The 16,375-nt window shown below is 50.9% G+C and overlaps 1 protein-coding gene and 1 long non-coding RNA gene across 2 annotated transcripts; both read right to left on the minus strand.

Annotated features, from left to right (window-relative positions):
* Positions 1–569: 569 nt before the first annotated feature.
* ZNF648 (zinc finger protein 648) lies at positions 570–3,943 on the minus strand. The gene has a single exon (XM_077157178.1). It carries the CDS (start codon positions 3,883–3,885, stop codon positions 2,218–2,220), a length of 1,668 nt encoding a protein of 555 aa, XP_077013293.1. The 5' UTR covers positions 3,886–3,943; the 3' UTR covers positions 570–2,217.
* Positions 3,944–6,462: 2,519 nt separating this feature from the next.
* Positions 6,463–8,034, minus strand: LOC143680721 (uncharacterized). Its single transcript, XR_013174148.1, has 3 exons — positions 7,834–8,034; positions 7,339–7,445; positions 6,463–6,967 (listed from the first exon to the last, which is right to left on the minus strand). It is a non-coding gene; the product is annotated as an uncharacterized LOC143680721 (long non-coding RNA).
* Between the last annotated feature and the right edge of the window lie 8,341 nt (positions 8,035–16,375).

A 16,375-nucleotide genomic window follows, 5' to 3' on the forward strand; every position in this document is an offset into this window, starting at 1 on the left:
TAACTGGCTCTCATGCCAGCCCCAGAACTAGGTAACTCTGTTACTTGGACCATTTGTATCTTAGGAAATTATAACACAGAACTTCCAGGCCTAGAGCCAGAACTCTTTAATTAAGATAACCTTTGCCAAAGAAGGCATGACTACATCTATCTTCTCTCTTTGGCCCCCATGTGTCAAACATGAGAGTTCTATTTAGCAGTCACATCTTGGATTCAAATCAGGTGGAATCAAAGAGAAATTCTGATACAGTACCCTTTGGTAGTAATTTTGGGAATGCACTAAAGATACCCTCAGTAGGACAGTGCTATATCTTCTTGTGGAATACCTTATTTAACACTGGTAAGATCAGAGCTGCTGTTTGCCTGTATGCAAAACAGAGCTAACATGATGGTCCAGAGCTAAGAACTACTGGCTTTAAACTAGACAAGTCAATGAATATATTAACACACTTTGAAGAATGCTCATTACGCAAATTTTGAATAACATCAGAGAATAAAGAGGCTTTCAAACGTGGATTCAATGACTTTGAAACACAGACAAGCCAAACTGGTACACAGACAAAAGATACTTTATTTTATTTACTTCCAACCAGAGCTAATAAATCAGGTGAATTTAAACAAACAAACAGGATTTTCTGAGGCATGGCAGGCCCATCTGGAGAAATTTTATACATCTTTCTGACTGTGTAAATGTTACATATGACTTAAGGTCCCAAGGTGGTAACAAAGAGATGGTTGGAGAGACTGTGTCCTAGTTTGCTAGCTGCCGAAATGCAATATACCAGAAACAGAATGGCTTTTAAAAAGGGGAATTTAATAAATTGCTAGTTTACAGTTCTAAGACTGAGAAAATGTCCCAATTAAAGCAAGTCTATAGAAATGTCCAATCAAACGCATCCAGGGAGAGATACCTTGGTTCAAGAAGGCCGATGAAGTTCAGGGTTTCTCTCTCATGTGAGAAGGCACATGGCAAACACAGTCAGGGCTTCGCTCTCAGCTGGAAGGGCACATGGTGAACACGAGTCATCTGCTAGCTTTCTCTCCTGGCTTCCAGTTTCATAAAGCTCCCCGGGAGGTGTTTTCCTTCTTCAGCTCCAAAGGTTGCTGGCTGGTGGACTCTGCCCTGCAGATTTTGGACTCTGCTTCTCGTGGCTATGTCGTTCTGCTCTGCTCTCTCAGAATCTCTCTTTCTCCAAAGTGTTTCCTCTTTTATAGGACTCCAGAAACTTCTCAAGACCCATCCAAATGGGTGGAGACATGTCATCACCTAATCCAGTTTAACAACCACTCTTGACTAAATCACATCATCCAGGGAGATGATCTGATTACGGTTTCAAACATACCGTACTGAATAGGGATTATTCTACCTTTATGAAATGGGATTTTGATTAAAACATGGCTTTTCTAGGGGGCTCACATCCTTTAAAACCAGCACAGAAGGCACATGTGAATTCTGTGCTTGAGACTCAGTTGAGATCCAGTTACTAAGTTCCACCAGGGGAAGGAGAGGGTTTCTTTTTCAGATGCTAAGGGAATTCTGATCTTCTAGATCTCTAAACACAGCACAGAAATTTCTCTTTAAGACACAGAGCCTCTCTACTTCAAGGCCAAGATTGATAAAGATATTCCGAGAGCAAAGTCATTTCAGTAAGAAAATGAAGAGATGGGGTGGTGCTGCCTGGCTGGGTTTGAGTTACTGCCACGTAGGCTCTGTTGTGTTGGAAGAGCCCACTATGGGGACCACCTTCAGGGATTCCTTTCATTCACATAAAAACTAAAAAGCACCTTTCTCTGGACCAGCTCCTGATGTCTTCTTCTCAGTATCTGCATATGACTTAGGGGCCCTGCACGGTGCTCAGCATATAATTATATGGATAATTTCCTATTGAGATCATCCCCCAGCCCAAGAAACCAAACTCTAGTCTAGTTTCCACAACTTTCTCTTCTCCTTTTCCAACTGAATATGCTCTCTACATCTCAGAAGAAACACTGGTGTGAAACCGTACACCTGGATACTACACCTGTGGTACTTTCAACACGAGAGATCAAACAGGTAAATCAAATGAGCCACCCCATGGCCGGCAACCCGGCTGGGAGCAGAGGCTGACCGGCGGGGCTGGGTGGCAAGTCCACGTGAGTGAGCGAGTCCATGTAGGAGCGTGGGAAGCAATGAGGGCAACAGTGTCTTCTCCCCTGAGAGTTAGCCAGTGGGGAGCCCTCATGCATCAGAGGAGGAAGGGATGGGTTCCTTCTCACAGATGCCGTGTTTGGCTCGGTGTCGCTGGAGGTGATTGGACCGAGTGAAGGCCTGGCCGCAGTCCCCACACTGGTAGGGCCTCTCCCCGCTGTGCGCCCGGATGTGCTGCGTCAGCTCCGAGGCGACGCGGAAGGCCCTGCCGCACTGGGCGCAGAGGAAGCCCTTCTCCCCGGAGTGCACTTGCTGGTGCCGCTTCAGCGTGGAGGCGCGGGCAAAGGCCTGGCCACACTGCGGGCAAGGAAAGGGCCTCTCGCCCGTGTGCATGCGCTGGTGCCGGACGAGGCGCGAGGGCTGCGCGAAGGCCACGCCGCAGTCGGCGCACTTGAAGGGCCTCTGGCCGGTGTGCAGCGTCTGGTGTTCGGACAGGTTGGAGGATTTGGTGAAGCACTTGCCGCAGGTGGGGCAGGGGAAGGGCCGCTCGCCGGAGTGCACGCGCTGGTGCTCCACCATGCGGCTGGCCACGGCGAACGTCCTGTCGCAGGCGGAGCAGCGGAAAGGCTTCGCGCCCAGGTGAGAGCGCTGGTGGCGCAGCAACGACAGCGGCTTGTTGAAGGTCTGGCCGCACTCGGCGCACGGGAAGGGCCGGTTAGTGTCGTGCATGTTGCGCTGGTGTTTGCGCAGGTCCGAGGAGCGCACGAAGGCCTTCCCGCAGTCGGGACACCGGTACGGCTTCTCGCCCGTGTGGGTGCGGATGTGCTTGCGGTGGTCAGAGGACCAGGTGTAGGTCTTGTCGCAGAAGGGGCACTGATAGGGCCGCTCGCCCGTGTGCAGGCGCCGGTGCTGCTGGAGCGTGCCCCGGTGGGAGTAGGCCTTCCCGCACAGCTCGCACGCGTGAGGCTTGGCGCTGGTGGGTGATTCCGCGGGGCTCCGCGGGTGGCTGGGCTCCTGGAAGGCCCGCCCTGCCCGCAGGCGCTTATAGAGCCGCGCCTCCCCCTGCCCAGCCTTCCCCGAGCCCTCCGGATTCTGGCCCTTTCTGACCGCCCGCGCTTTCGTGATCCCCGCCAGGGTGGCGGGGGTGGGCGACCGCCCAGCTGGTGTGTGTGTCTGTTGCGTGGGGAGGCCCCAGCTGTTTCCCGGTTTGGGGAGGCACAGCGGAGAAGAACTGTCTGGAGATGTGTCTCCACTTTCGTGCCCATACCTTCCCATGCCGGGAAAACTGAATGGAACACCTAACGGTGCGTCTAGTTTTGCCCCGCGGTCTTCGTCATATCCGGGAGGCTGTGAGTCCCTGAGAGGGTGCGTGGGGCCTAACCGCTTGTGTTGGAGGGCGCAGGTGAGCGTCTTGCTTGAGGAGCTCTTTGACTCATCCCTTCCCCCACTGGCCTTCTCAGGTATCTCTATCTGTTTCTTCCCCACATCCCCAGCACTGAAGGAGTCGTAAGATTTCTCTTCCTTGCCCTGTGGATTCTGCCCTGGCAAGTGACGATTGTCCTGAGTCACTTGGGGGCTGCCCCTTGGATGGTTCTGGTGACCATGATCACCGGTGCCCCCTTTGTCACCTACCTCCCCACCATCCTCATCCTCACTCTCTAAGTTCATGCTCAGCATCAGGCTGTCCTGAGCTTCCTCAGTCAAGCTGCCAAGGGGAGCCACCGTGCCCCAAGTGTCCTGGAGTTCCACGTGGGCCATGATGTCAGGTCCTTTACATTGTCTGCGCCTTCCGGGCAGAGGCTGCGCTCGCCTCAGCATACCTGCAAAAAGGAAAGTGGGAAGAGGGAATCACAATGAATGTGTTTTACCTCCTTCGTGGCCAGAGCACCTGAGGTTCTCGCTACATGTCTGTGCCCAGTGGGTGCCCATGCCAGGGGTATGGTTGAGCCTGTGGTGGGAAGAGGGAGCTGGACTGAAGAATCCACACAGTCACCCTTATCCCTTTGGAAGTCCCGCTTGCTGGAAGAAGCCCCAGGAGATGATGCTGTCAGGGGTAATCAGCAGGCCAGGGTGAGATATTTGCTGAATGCCACCCGTGGTCTGCCCTGTCCAGGAAGTTCGAACTCCAGCTTCTAGCATGGGAGAAGCTACATGAGACTGCAGGAAGCGAGCTCTGATCTTCCCCAGCCGGTCTGAAACTTCCCTACGAGGAAGCTACAAACCAGGCTGGCTTTGGCCCGGAATGCAGGTCTACATCTGTGATGGTGCCACTGGCCCAGCGCTGTGTAGCCTGCCTCTTCCCAAAACAAGGAACGTCCCCTAAGTGGATGAGGATGGGTCAGGAAGACACCAGGTGTGTTCCTCAAGAGACATTTGGTCGCTCCTCACGTTTAAGCAGGACTTCTGAGACCTTTGTGATGAAGGACACGAGCACCTGGGGACGGTAAAGCACCCTGAGAGACGGAGGGGTGCCCACTGGAAGTATGACCATCTTTGAAATGTTTCTTCTTAAACATTCATGAGAATATGCATTGTATGCCATGTTTTGTCAAAATATAAAACTAGTGTTCTCTTCTGCCTTCAGCTTAAATTACTTCACTCCCCACCCCCCCTCAGTGTGCCATGCGTGTCCCATGACATCATGTACTCCCAGCATAAACCCCACAGGCTCCCAGGGGTGCACACACCCTGACTTGAGAAGCATAGACTTGGGGTTTTGATATGAGGCATGGGAGCCTTTTGGATTTTCTTTTATAACAGATTTTGTTTTAGCTCAAAGACACGGAGAAAGTCTGCTGGCATTGGTAAGACTGCATGAGGCAGTTCTCAATGATAATTGAGGAGTCTCACGGGATGACAGCCACTTCCTTGGGTGGCCCAAGTCCTGGGGGCTGGCCATGGCTTAGGGCTGACACCCTCCAAGCACCTGACCAACCAGAGGACTCACAGCCACCCTTATCCCTCCTTAGCGTCAGCCCCAGAGAACAGAGGGGCTGCTCACATTCGTAAGTCCTCCTGGAGGAAATGGCAGGAGAGGGCAAGGGATATGGGAGCTGGGTGATGAGACAGAGGATGGATTGCAGACCACAGAGGTTCCCACTAGGTATCAAGGCCTGTGTGCACCTTGCAGAACAAAAAACTGCAGGGACCTCCAAGTGCAATAGGGAGAAAAACTGAGAGCTGAGTGATGCCTCTCCCATCAGAATGAAGGGGGGAGCAGAAGGGGTGCATTTGGGGGATCCCTTAGTAGTCTGAAAATGAAGTCCATTTCTAGATGGTTAACACATCAATACAGGATCCCAAAATATAACAGTGAATCCTTCTTGGTCTGCTTGGACCCCGTCTGGGTCCTATGATAATACAGCAAGGGGTGAAGGACTGGCAGTTATGGCTCACATGACTCACACTGAAAGTAAGAATAGAATAGTCTGGAAATACAGTGTATGGAACTGTTCCCATTTCCATAATGGGAACATAACAAAGAGTTTCCAATAGACTCTTTGTGGGACCCTGAGCCCCAGAAATTGCTGGAGTGAATGGCAGGCCACCGAGGAGGCCTGATTGGCTGAACGAGGAGGCTGAGATTACTTTGGCCTGGAGGGAACCTGAGAACCCCAGAGGGGGTCGTATGGGAAGTTCCCATTTTCTGGACACTGTACTGAGAGCTTCTTAAGCATGATCCCATTTTTTCCTCCCCGCAGACTTTAAGATAGATGCTATCATATTATTATTTTCGTTTTACTGACCAGGAAACTGAGGCTTAACGAGGTTACTTACCTGCCCAAGGCCACACAGCTGATAAATAGCAGTCCTGTTGTTTCTCTTTAACTTTGAGGCCGTTTGGTTAAGCCCTGAGCGTATTGCCTCCCAGCTGTGGCCTCCAGTCCAAGGCCTGCCCTGGACTGGGGCCTGCCCAACAGCATCCTGGGGGGAAGTACTGCTGCTTCCTGCAGGCATAAAGCCCCTTATGTTTTCTGGGCCAAGGAACCTTGGCTGCAGAGCCTCACTGCTGGGCTCCTCCCTGCTCGGCTCCTCCCTGCTCTTACTGACCCAAACTGCCCGCATCAGGTGAGAGAGGCCAGTGGTGACTGCTGGAGCCGCATGCTGCAGACACTGCTGCCTGGGGTGGTCGAGAGTATTAATCACTATTTACCTTCTTAAAGTTCCTTCTCTCCACCTTCACCCGCCTCCTACTGCCATCTCAAAAGGAGCGAAGGGAGCAAACTATGCACGTGATGTATCTGCAGTGCTCCCTTCTTAAAGAAGGAGGCCTCTGTACACTCAGCAAGGTGTATTCATTCATGCAGCACGTGCTTACCAGTCAAAATCATGAGCATTTGCCATCAGCAAATGTCTCTGGACCTTATTTTCCTTATCTGCAAAATGGAGATAATAATCCTAGTGGATGTATAGACAGTGGAACCTTCCTGCACGAGGTTGGCATTCAATAAATTATGCAGTGTCATTTGTGCTGTTAGCTCTTCTCCATCCCAGTAGGATTTCTGGGAGGTGTTTAGGTGGATGACAGCAGTTTGGTGGTCAAGATTCACGCATTAAAATTACATTACCCCCGTCTCCTCCAGCTGTCCTTCCCTCAGCTCCTGCCTAAGCCATGGGAGAGACTCGTGCTTTCTCCTCTAGACACACAAGCCACAGACAGAGGCCAGTACATTGCACGGGTGAGCAGCCAGCATGCAGCATCTCATGTTGCTCTCTGCCCTGCAGCCCGGGAACTGCTCCTTCTTACCTCTCTTCTCTGTCCTCATGACATGTCAGAGTGTCACGGGGATATGTGTTTGACAAGAAACCAGATTTAACATCTTTCCAGCATGGTCCTTTCCTGAGAGAGAGAGAGACAAAAAAAGAATGTATGTGTAGTTAATAGAGGGAACACAGCACTAAATGGCTTAATATGACTTAAGTACACCAGCAGGCTTGCTCGGGGGGGTGTGGTCTGCCTGTCAGAGGCAGGGAGGGCAGAGGGGAGGCTGAATTTGTATGAAACAGACCTCTCAGGACTTTCTTTCTGTGGGACAACACATTACATGTTCACGTGAAACTGTTCACGGACCTCTGACCACCCCCACCCCCCCCCCCCGCCTCACCTCCAGCACATGTACCCCACTCTGTACAGCCTGTGTCTCATTCCCCTTCCTCTGGGCCTCCGTGGGTGTCCCCAGGGCAGCCTCCAGCCCCCCACCCCCAGATTACCTTTTCACATGAAAAATCCCTCCTGTCTGCAGCCATATTCCCAGTGCACGTGTTCTGCTTTCTTCCTTCTGTAGCTGCCAAAGGGGAGCTCTTGAGCCCTGGGAACACTGGGGAGGAAGGCAGGGGCCCCAGATGGGAATTTCCTGGCAAAGTCTGCACAAATGTACCTGCCTTGGAAGAGGAACACTGACGCCTCGGTGTGGCTGGCCCCTCTGCTCTCCAGATGTGCTGACACCAGAGCCCGTCAAACCACAGCACTTTCCTGGAAATTCCTTTGGCCTGACCAGCCAGGAGTGGGCTGAGCCCACACCCACCTCCTCTGTGGACACTTGGCAGAAGCCTGCCCAAGGGATCCTTCCAACGCTCGGCCTCCCTCCTCCTCCTTCTTTCCTTCCATAGATTGTCCTGTCCACCCCAGGACAGCCACCTCCCACCTTCTCCTCTGACTTCAGGTTTTGCTCTCCACCGCAGACTCAGACACAAGCAGTCGCTTACCTGGGAAATGCAGACAGCACCGTGGGGGGCCTCCTGGAGACGGGAAGCAGAGTTTGGCACTCAGCAGCAGAGATGGTGTCTCTGCCGCTTTGTGTCCCGTCCAGCAGCTGCAGAGAGAGCCTCGGGAGGTGGGGCCTGTGTAATACACTCGGCCTTCCTGCCTGCATCCCAGAGGGCAGCCTGGGAAATAAAGTCGAGCTGCCCTCTCTCACTGCCTGAACCGATCCTCTCGCTCCCTCTGGGCCCACTCTCCCCCACCCTGCCTGAGCCAGTCTCTGCCCTCTCTTTCCTCAGAAAGGTGGCTCAGTTCTCCTGTAGGTGGCCCTTTCCCTCCTGTTCAGTCTCACTCGGTCCTGGAAGAGCAGCTCATCCTTCACTCCTTTGGGCCCTGGTGTGCCCGAAGCCCACTTGTCACCTGTGACTTTCCTGGGGAGCATGATTTTCCCTCACCTCTTCTATTCTACTAGCCACTTTTTGCAGAACTGAGGATGGACTGGGGGTGGGGGTGGGGGACAGTTCCCAAAAGTTTTTGAAGAAGTCATTGGCTCAAAGGTGCCCATCACCATTTAGCTGAGGGTGGGAGTGCAGGGAGATACTTTTCTCTCTTTTTTTCAGACAGGTGCAGGCCTGTCGAGGACTTCTCTGTCTCTCAGCCTTGTTTCCTATGCAGGTTCATTTTGAAGAGAAAGTTTGTCCCAGGATAGAAAACTCACTGTGTCCTGAATTTACGCCCACTTGAGTCGAATGTACCTTTATTTGGGGAACACCCAAGACATTAAAATACGAGGCTGGCGTGGAGGGCAACTGTGGTGTTACTAGGTGGCCAAGAAGTAGATAGTGGCTAGTAGCAGGATTCTCGTCCTGGGTTTGGATTTTACCAATCACTAGCTTTGTGGCCCTCAAGCAAGTTACTTAACCTCTCTGTGTCTTAGTTCCTCATCTGTAAAATGGAGATAATGTCAGTTCCTTCCTCATGGAGGTCTTAGGAGAATTAAAGAAGATAATGCTGGAAAGAGCTGAGTACATTATTTGGAACATAATATAGGCCCAGAAAATTCAGCCGCCCTCTTTGTTATTGATGGGTGGTGATGTTTCTAGGGGAGACACGGCTCATGGGACTCATTTTATATCCCCAGGATCCTGTGAGGGCTGTAACTCCATAGGAATACCGACACCCTACGCATTTTTTTGAACTCTGAATTTTTAGAGTGCAATCCAGAGATGCGCGCCCCTCTCTGCCCCATGGCGTTCTGTAAGCCTGGCTGCAGAGGGAGGAGCCGGGCAGCAGGGAGATGCCTCTGAGTTTCTGAGTTGCAAGTCTGGAACAGGGTTCAAATCCCTGATCATAAAACCCCTGAAATAAAGTGCAGAATGCTGTGGATTTGTGGGTATGCACTGCTTGGGGGCGGGGGGTGGAGATTCTTAGTTGTCATGGGTTTTCCCAAGGAGCCATGATCCAAAATAGGTTAAAAATCACTGGTATTGGGGAAGATAATAGGATGGGGAGAGGCGGCAAATACTTAAAGTGCCCCCCATGACAACATATCAGATGGCGATTCCACAACCCACATCCCAGCACTGTTTTCACAATTTCCTAAGTGGCTGTATCATGCCGACTTTGGGCTTCGGATACCTCTGGCAAGAAAGTGAGGTGAAAACCAGAGGTTGGCTGAGTGTGTGTGAGTGTGTCCCTCCTCACTCCCAGAACAGCAATGGTGCACATTTATTGGACACTAACAGCGCTATGCTAAACACATCACACATAGTATCTCAATTAATCTTTATAGCATTCTGATGGAGTGGGTACTATCAGTACTCTCCCCACTTGGTGACTGAGGAAACCGAGTTGCACGCAGCTTCAGTCCCTCACCGAAGGTCACAGTCATATAGTTAGTTACATTGTGGTGAAGCTGCAGTTGGAATTGAAGGTTTCAGAGCCTGCACTCTTACCCGCTCCAGTACAAGCTCTCCGAATGCTGTCCCTTCCGAGCCTGCACGTGTAACCTTTGCCTGGTTCCACCCCTATTTCCAGAAAGCCCTTTGTGCGTGTACCCCAAGGCTGAGACCTGTGAGTGTGTGGTCATTGCAGTCACTTCCCCAGAAGAGCTCCTGCTCCTTCAGCCTAGCTGTTCAAGGAGAAGATGGTTGTCACAAAGTCCCCCCATTCTCATCCGCCTAGACGAGCCTGTTCATTATGCTTTAGTTCTAGAAACAGCAACGACAGACTACCATATGCCACTTGGTCACCTCTCTAGTTTTCAAGACACCTGGTGTCATTGTCTCACTGGTGTGAAATAGGCCACCCAGTGAGAAATAGGATGAGTGGCCTCGATGATACCTCCCTGAAGGTACCTACCCTGAGATGTCCCCAAGCCTTCTTAAAAATCTTGGATGGATATGTCATGCACCCTTTCTGTATAGAAGACTTTACCATCCAAATGAGTTGCACACCGGAGGCCCATCGTGCCTGAGAACTTAATTGTGGGCCTTGCCCAGACTAGGTGTGGACATTGGGTTCAATTGTGATTCTGAAGGAACCTGGAAAGCTCCCTAAGGTCTTTCGATGAACATGAAGCCAGGAACCTTCCTCCTCCCTGCAGTTTTCTTTCTCTGCCCTGCTGCCAGCTGTCATGAGTGATTTAGTTGCTCTGCTTTCAAAACAGTAGGAACTGGCCATCCAATCTGGTTTCTTGCCCCTGGCTCTTCATTATCTTTGAGGAAGATTAATTCAAGCCCCTTGAGTGGCCCATGCCTGATGGTGGATACCCCCAAAATATTGTTGTCATTTTTATCCCAGGCCACAAAATTGTTGAGTAAGAATACATATGCAGAACGCAGAATTGAAGGTGGGTCTAGAATTTGGAAAGAAGGGCACCTTCTTGGGTAAGACAGTTCTGGTTTAAATCCTATTTGTCCCACATTCTTAAATGATTTGATTAACATTTCTGAGCCTCAGTTTCCCCATCTGTAAAATGGGGATGAGAATACCTTTAAGACAGAGCTGTTGTAGAAATAACCCGAAATAGTATTTTTAATGCATTTGGCCCAGTGTTAGGCATATAGTGGTGCTCTGTTGGTTTTAATCCTTACTATTTTTTTTTTCCTAGAGCTGGTGGGACTTGGCCATTGTCTTGACCCCATCCCTATTCCTCCAGAATGCTTGTCCTTAACTACTCTACTTTTAGAAAGATTCCATCCTTCCAGCTCTGATTCTGGTTTCTCTGCCCAAATACATTCTTGCTGAGAGACTGGCCAAGCAACCTCTTTTGAGGCCAGTGGTATTTCCAGAGCAGTGATTCCTGCAAACCTGGGCTCCTTGGTGTGTGCCCCACTCAGCACACAATGGCAGCCAGTGACAGGGGTGGGGGTTCATGCTCTTGACAGGACAGCAGGACAGGATGACGGCACTCCAGTACTTCCAGCACCTCCAGGCCAGGCAGGAGGCCTTACCTTCACTAACTCTAACACTACCTGCCCTGGGCACAGCAGCTTGGGTGGTGACCGAGCACTCAGGCTCTAGAGCCAAACTACTTGGGTTAGTCCTGTTTTAACCACTTGTGCCGTGACCATGGGCAAGTTACTTAACCTTTTTTGTGCCTCGGTTTCTTGGTCTTTAAATTAAATTTAACATAGTATCCTTCTCACAGAGCTGTGGGGATGAAATGAGATGATGTACTTTTCAGAGGGTCTGACAGATGGCAAGTACTCAGTATTAGCTAATAATAATATAATTTGGGGAGGGAACACTCCCCTCTCCCTCCATTCCAAACTGCAGAGAACCCAGCTTCGCCACCCCTGGTGTCCACTAGAATCCTCTCCATGAGCTGTCCCAAGGCCTCACCTTGTGGGTGAGCTGTAACCAGGTCCTGTTGGGGCAGTGCTCACTAGAGCTCCTTAGATGAGCTCCGAGAAGACCAGCCCCCTTTAGCTCCTCTGCACCCATGTTTTGCTTGGGTGGTCCTCCAGGTGGCCTCTAAAGACCCTCCCCCTTCCCCCCACCCCCTGCAAGCAGCAGCTTCAGAGTGGCATCTCTGAAGGTCACAGAGGCCAATGGGTACAGAAGGCCAAAGCCTTACCCTCTCTGTTGGCATAGCAGCACCCTTCCTCCACCCAGGGAGTGGCACGCCCTTCCGGGGCACAGAGATGCCCAGCTGCCGTGGCACGCCCTTCCGGGGCACAGAGATGCCCAGCTGCCTACCCCACCCCCTGCCCCTCAGCATCGGGACCTTGTAGAACACAAGGAAAGAACACCACAAACAAGCTTCCCGGGACTCTCCTGTACTTCAGGTTTATCTTCTGCCTTTGCTGGTTCTTCCATGCTGGGGGGGGGGGGGGAGGGGTTACAGCAGAAGCCCCATGTGCCCTCAGGTCATGAACAAATTGAAATCGAGCCCTCTGAACGACTATGTCAGTTGGAATCCCTCTCACGGAAGACTACCGGAGCCCTGTGGCAGGTGAAACTATTGGAACTTGAAGAAAAGGCTGAAATCTGATTTTAGAATTTTTAAGTGAATGGGAGTTTAGAGATTTTCTAATGCTGCCCCTATGGTTTACAGATGTCAAGATACTATTATTCATTTTTTTGTTTCTTCATTCATTTATGTATTCATGAAATACTGATTGAACATCACTAAGTCTGTATTTTTAAAAACTTCGGGACACATTGGTGACTAGGGCAGAGAATCACTTTAGTGAGCTACAACCGACACCTTATTTAGGTAGAATAAAATACATCAGAGTGTCGCACACAGTAAGGACAAGTACAATCTCAAGCAATTTTTGTTTTAGCTTTATATACATATAATGGGGGGGGTTGTAATGAAAGCTGTATTTCTCACTCTGGTTGGCTCTGTTTTTTGGTCAAGAAGATTTGAAAATCACTGCCCTTTGTATGTGTTGTGCATGCAGAAGAATAACATGGGGAACTGGTTAAATGAATACTTGTTAAATGGTCACACCCCCAGAGATTCTTCAGATCCAGGTCCCTAACATCTGCATTTTAACAAGCTCCTGCAAAGCTCTGAGTCCCAAGTTCCGGCAGAAGCGCAGCCCGGGGTCAGGGGCTGAGCCAAGCCCAAGATCCAGAAGGAACTAGGAGGGTTCCACTGCACCCGGCCTCGCAGCGGCTCGGCTCGAGACTGCAGAGCCCTCGGCCCAGTTCTCCCGCGGGCGGGCAATGCCGGGTGGCAAGAGGAAGGAGGAACCGGCTTTGCCAGGGAAGGGTCGGGGAAGTCTTCCCAAAAGAGATGACTTTTGAGTTGGGCTTTGAAGGATGGGTTGGAGTTTGCCAAGCAGAGGAGAGGCGGGTAAGGGCCTACGGCAGGGTCAGGAATGCTCCACCCTTTCCCTTGGTCCTTTTGCTCACCTCCTTCGTGGCGGTGAGGCCTGTGGCCCTGCCTGTCTCCGGACAGTGAAGAGGCCTCTCAGCTCCCCTGCCCCGCCTCCGGCCCGCTTGCATGTGGCCACAGGGATTCTGGCTTTGCCCAGCCGCTGCGCAGCCCCCCGCTCCCCTGCCCTCCCAGGTCACACCACCTTCACAGGCTGGCGGCGGTACAAGGGGCCTTTTCTTCCCAAGGCCCCCATCAAGCACACACGCCTTTCCCTGCAGCTGTCTAGCTCGGCTGCCTGAACACAGAGGTGATTCATGGGTGGTGAGGAGAGGCGTTCATTTCAGAGCTCAGAGAAGGGAAAACATTTAAACGAGGTTTCTATAAAAACACACCTCCCCTTTCTTTCCCAACGGCCACACTGAGCACCACCAGGAAGACTCTCTTGTCTTCCTGAGGCTCATGGATGTGAAGCCAAGATTCTTGAAAGAAATTCCCTTTAGGGCTCCTGGAATGCAGTATTGCTCCGGGCACTCGGATTCTCCAGGCCTGCTGAGGTGAGCTCAGGCCGTCCTGCCTCTCACCCCAGCAAGGCGCGCAGCTCAGTTCTTCGGAAAGGGCGTGAACACCTCTGGCACATTGAATCAGGGGAAGGGGTAGGTAAAAACACATGCAAAATAATAATAAAGGGGATCAAGATATGAGAGAATACTTTGCACGGTATTATGCCATTATATTAGGAAACAACAGCGGAACAAGTCATTCTTGTACACATATAAAAAAAAATCTTGCATTTGGGAAAAAAAGTTTCAAAAATCTGCTAGGGGCTGGGCCCCGTCGTGTGAAAGTGCCTTTGCCGGCTGACTCCACTTCAACCTCACAGGGACAGAAATTCAGTGTTAGTGAGCACCCAGGTGTGCTCATCCTGGGGAGGTGGAAGAGGGGGAGGGCAGAGGCGTGGTGCCTCCAGGCAGGGCTGCAGGGAGCCTTGGCTCTGCAGCCAGGTTTCTTCATTTGGTCAAAAGGGGGAGATGGGGTGTGTATTAGTTTCCTAGAGCCGCTGTAACAAAGAGCTACAAGCTGGGTGGTTAAAACAACAGAAATTTATTCTCTCGTAGTTCGGGAGGCCAGAAGTCTGAAATCAAGGTGTTGGCAGTTCTGTGCTCCCTCTGAAACCTGTAAGGAAGAGTCCTTCCTTGCCTCTTCTAGCTCTTGGTGGTAGCTGGCAGTCCTTGGCGCTCCATGGCTTGTGGCTGCATCGCTTCAGTCTCTGCCTCCATCTTCATGTGGCCTTCTCTGCTGTGTCTCTGTCCCTTCTCCTCTTCTTGTAGGAACACAGGTTAGATTGGATTAAGGACCTTCCCTACTCCATATGACCTCATCTTAGCTAATGACACCTGCAACAACCTTTACTTCCTAATAAATTCACATTCTGAGGCTCTGGGGATTAGGATTTCAGCATGTCTTTGTGGGAGAAATCTAACCCATAGCAGGGAAAGAGGATGCGTGATGGCAGAGGCCCTTTGCACAAAGTTGTTACTGTCGTTCTTCACAGGAGCAAGGGGATTGTTGCGGAGCTGGGCACACTCCTGCTCCCTGCAGTCTGGCAGACCTGTCTCTGTCACTAGGGAAGCCTAAAGGAGAACTCCAATCAGGGGAGTGAGCTGGGGAGCCCTCGAGGCTGGTGTTGGAGAGCCCATTGCTTCCAATCTCCCCAAAGACACAGCTGCACGGGAGCCCAGCTGCGTGTGGCCCCAGTGTGCTGGTGTGTTCTCACACGCACATATGTGGGCAGTGCTGAGGACATAGCCCTGAACTCTAGCTCTGGGGTGTCCCTTTCCCTGAACCCAGGCACAACATTCTCCTGTAATTCATTCTTCTACTTCATTAGTTAGGACCCAGCTGTTGTCTCATTCCAGTTGCCCTAACAACTGGACTTTCAACAACTTTAATGGACTTGGGGGCCTCCCAAACCTCTTCAGCCACATGTTTCCATGCCATGCACCAGCTCCTTGGGTGAGTGGGCTGCTCTTATGCATTGGATGTTGATTCTCTTTCTTAGAAGGTGAGTGTATCTCCAGGTTTTGGAGTAGTTTTATTGTGGCCATCTGTCTACTTAATAAGAGAAGGCAGGGTCACAGGTTTGGAGTCAGAAAGACTGCCATTCAAATTCCTGTTCTGCCGCTTACTTGCTGTGACCTTAAGGAGCTGCCTTAACTTCTGTCTTTCCCATTTGTGAAGCAAGAATAGCAGGGTCTCTCTCACAGAGCTCCTATGGGCAATATACAAACATGTACCCCAACATCACACCGCACAGTACAAGAGTTCAGTACATAACAGTTGCAACAATCTCAAGAAGAAAAACATATGGGGAAAAACAGCATCTGAGAAAAAAATTGCAGTCCGATTGCTATTTGAGTTCCTTTACTTGGGAATCTACTATTTGAAGATGTTTATGGGTCTCTTAAGTTGTGGTGCCCAAACTGAGCACAGTGTTCTGGGTCCAGCTGTCTGACCAGTTGCTGAGCAGCATCGCCCCTTCCCTCATTCTGGTTCTCTCTCAGCAGCCCAACAGCATTGACCTTGCTGGGATCCACATACCCTGCCCCCTCAGTGTGAAAAATGCACCAAAGCCTTTTTCATACAAGCAGTGGTGACATCGTATCTCTCCCAAGCTGTGTTTAGACAGCCAGAGTTCTGTTTTGGGTTGGGTTCTTAAGAAGCAGCTGCTGATGTGGACTTTGGGGTACAAAGTCTTTATTAAGGAAAGAAAGGGAGGAAGTGGTATTCCATGGAGGAAGAAGTTGGACTGTGACCCAATTTTGGAGCAAGTTTTCCTGGTTGGAGTGTCTAGCATTGGTGGCTGGGTCTTTATACCTACTCCTTATCCATTCATCAGGATGAGGTGACTCTGCAGCTGAGGCAGACCCTGAAGGAGCTGAGAACTAGAGGTCATGTGCTGACCATGCTCCCTGCAGCTTCAGAGCAAGAGCTTCTTTGGAGGAGGACCTGGGAGTATCTCTCCATAGGTACCATGACCTTCATACCCAGGGCAGTTCCTGCAATTCCTCTGTTAAATTTAAGTCCAGCTGGAGAGGCAACTAGTGCAGCATGCTATCAGGACAGATATACATGAATAAAAAGAGAGGCCTTTCCTGCTACTGCTTCTCTCATAAGCTAACTTCTTGAAGCACTTGTCTATACATACTCTGTCC

This window comes from Tamandua tetradactyla, chromosome 4, assembly GCF_023851605.1.
Source record: "Tamandua tetradactyla isolate mTamTet1 chromosome 4, mTamTet1.pri, whole genome shotgun sequence".
Taxonomy (NCBI): domain Eukaryota; kingdom Metazoa; phylum Chordata; class Mammalia; order Pilosa; family Myrmecophagidae; genus Tamandua; species Tamandua tetradactyla.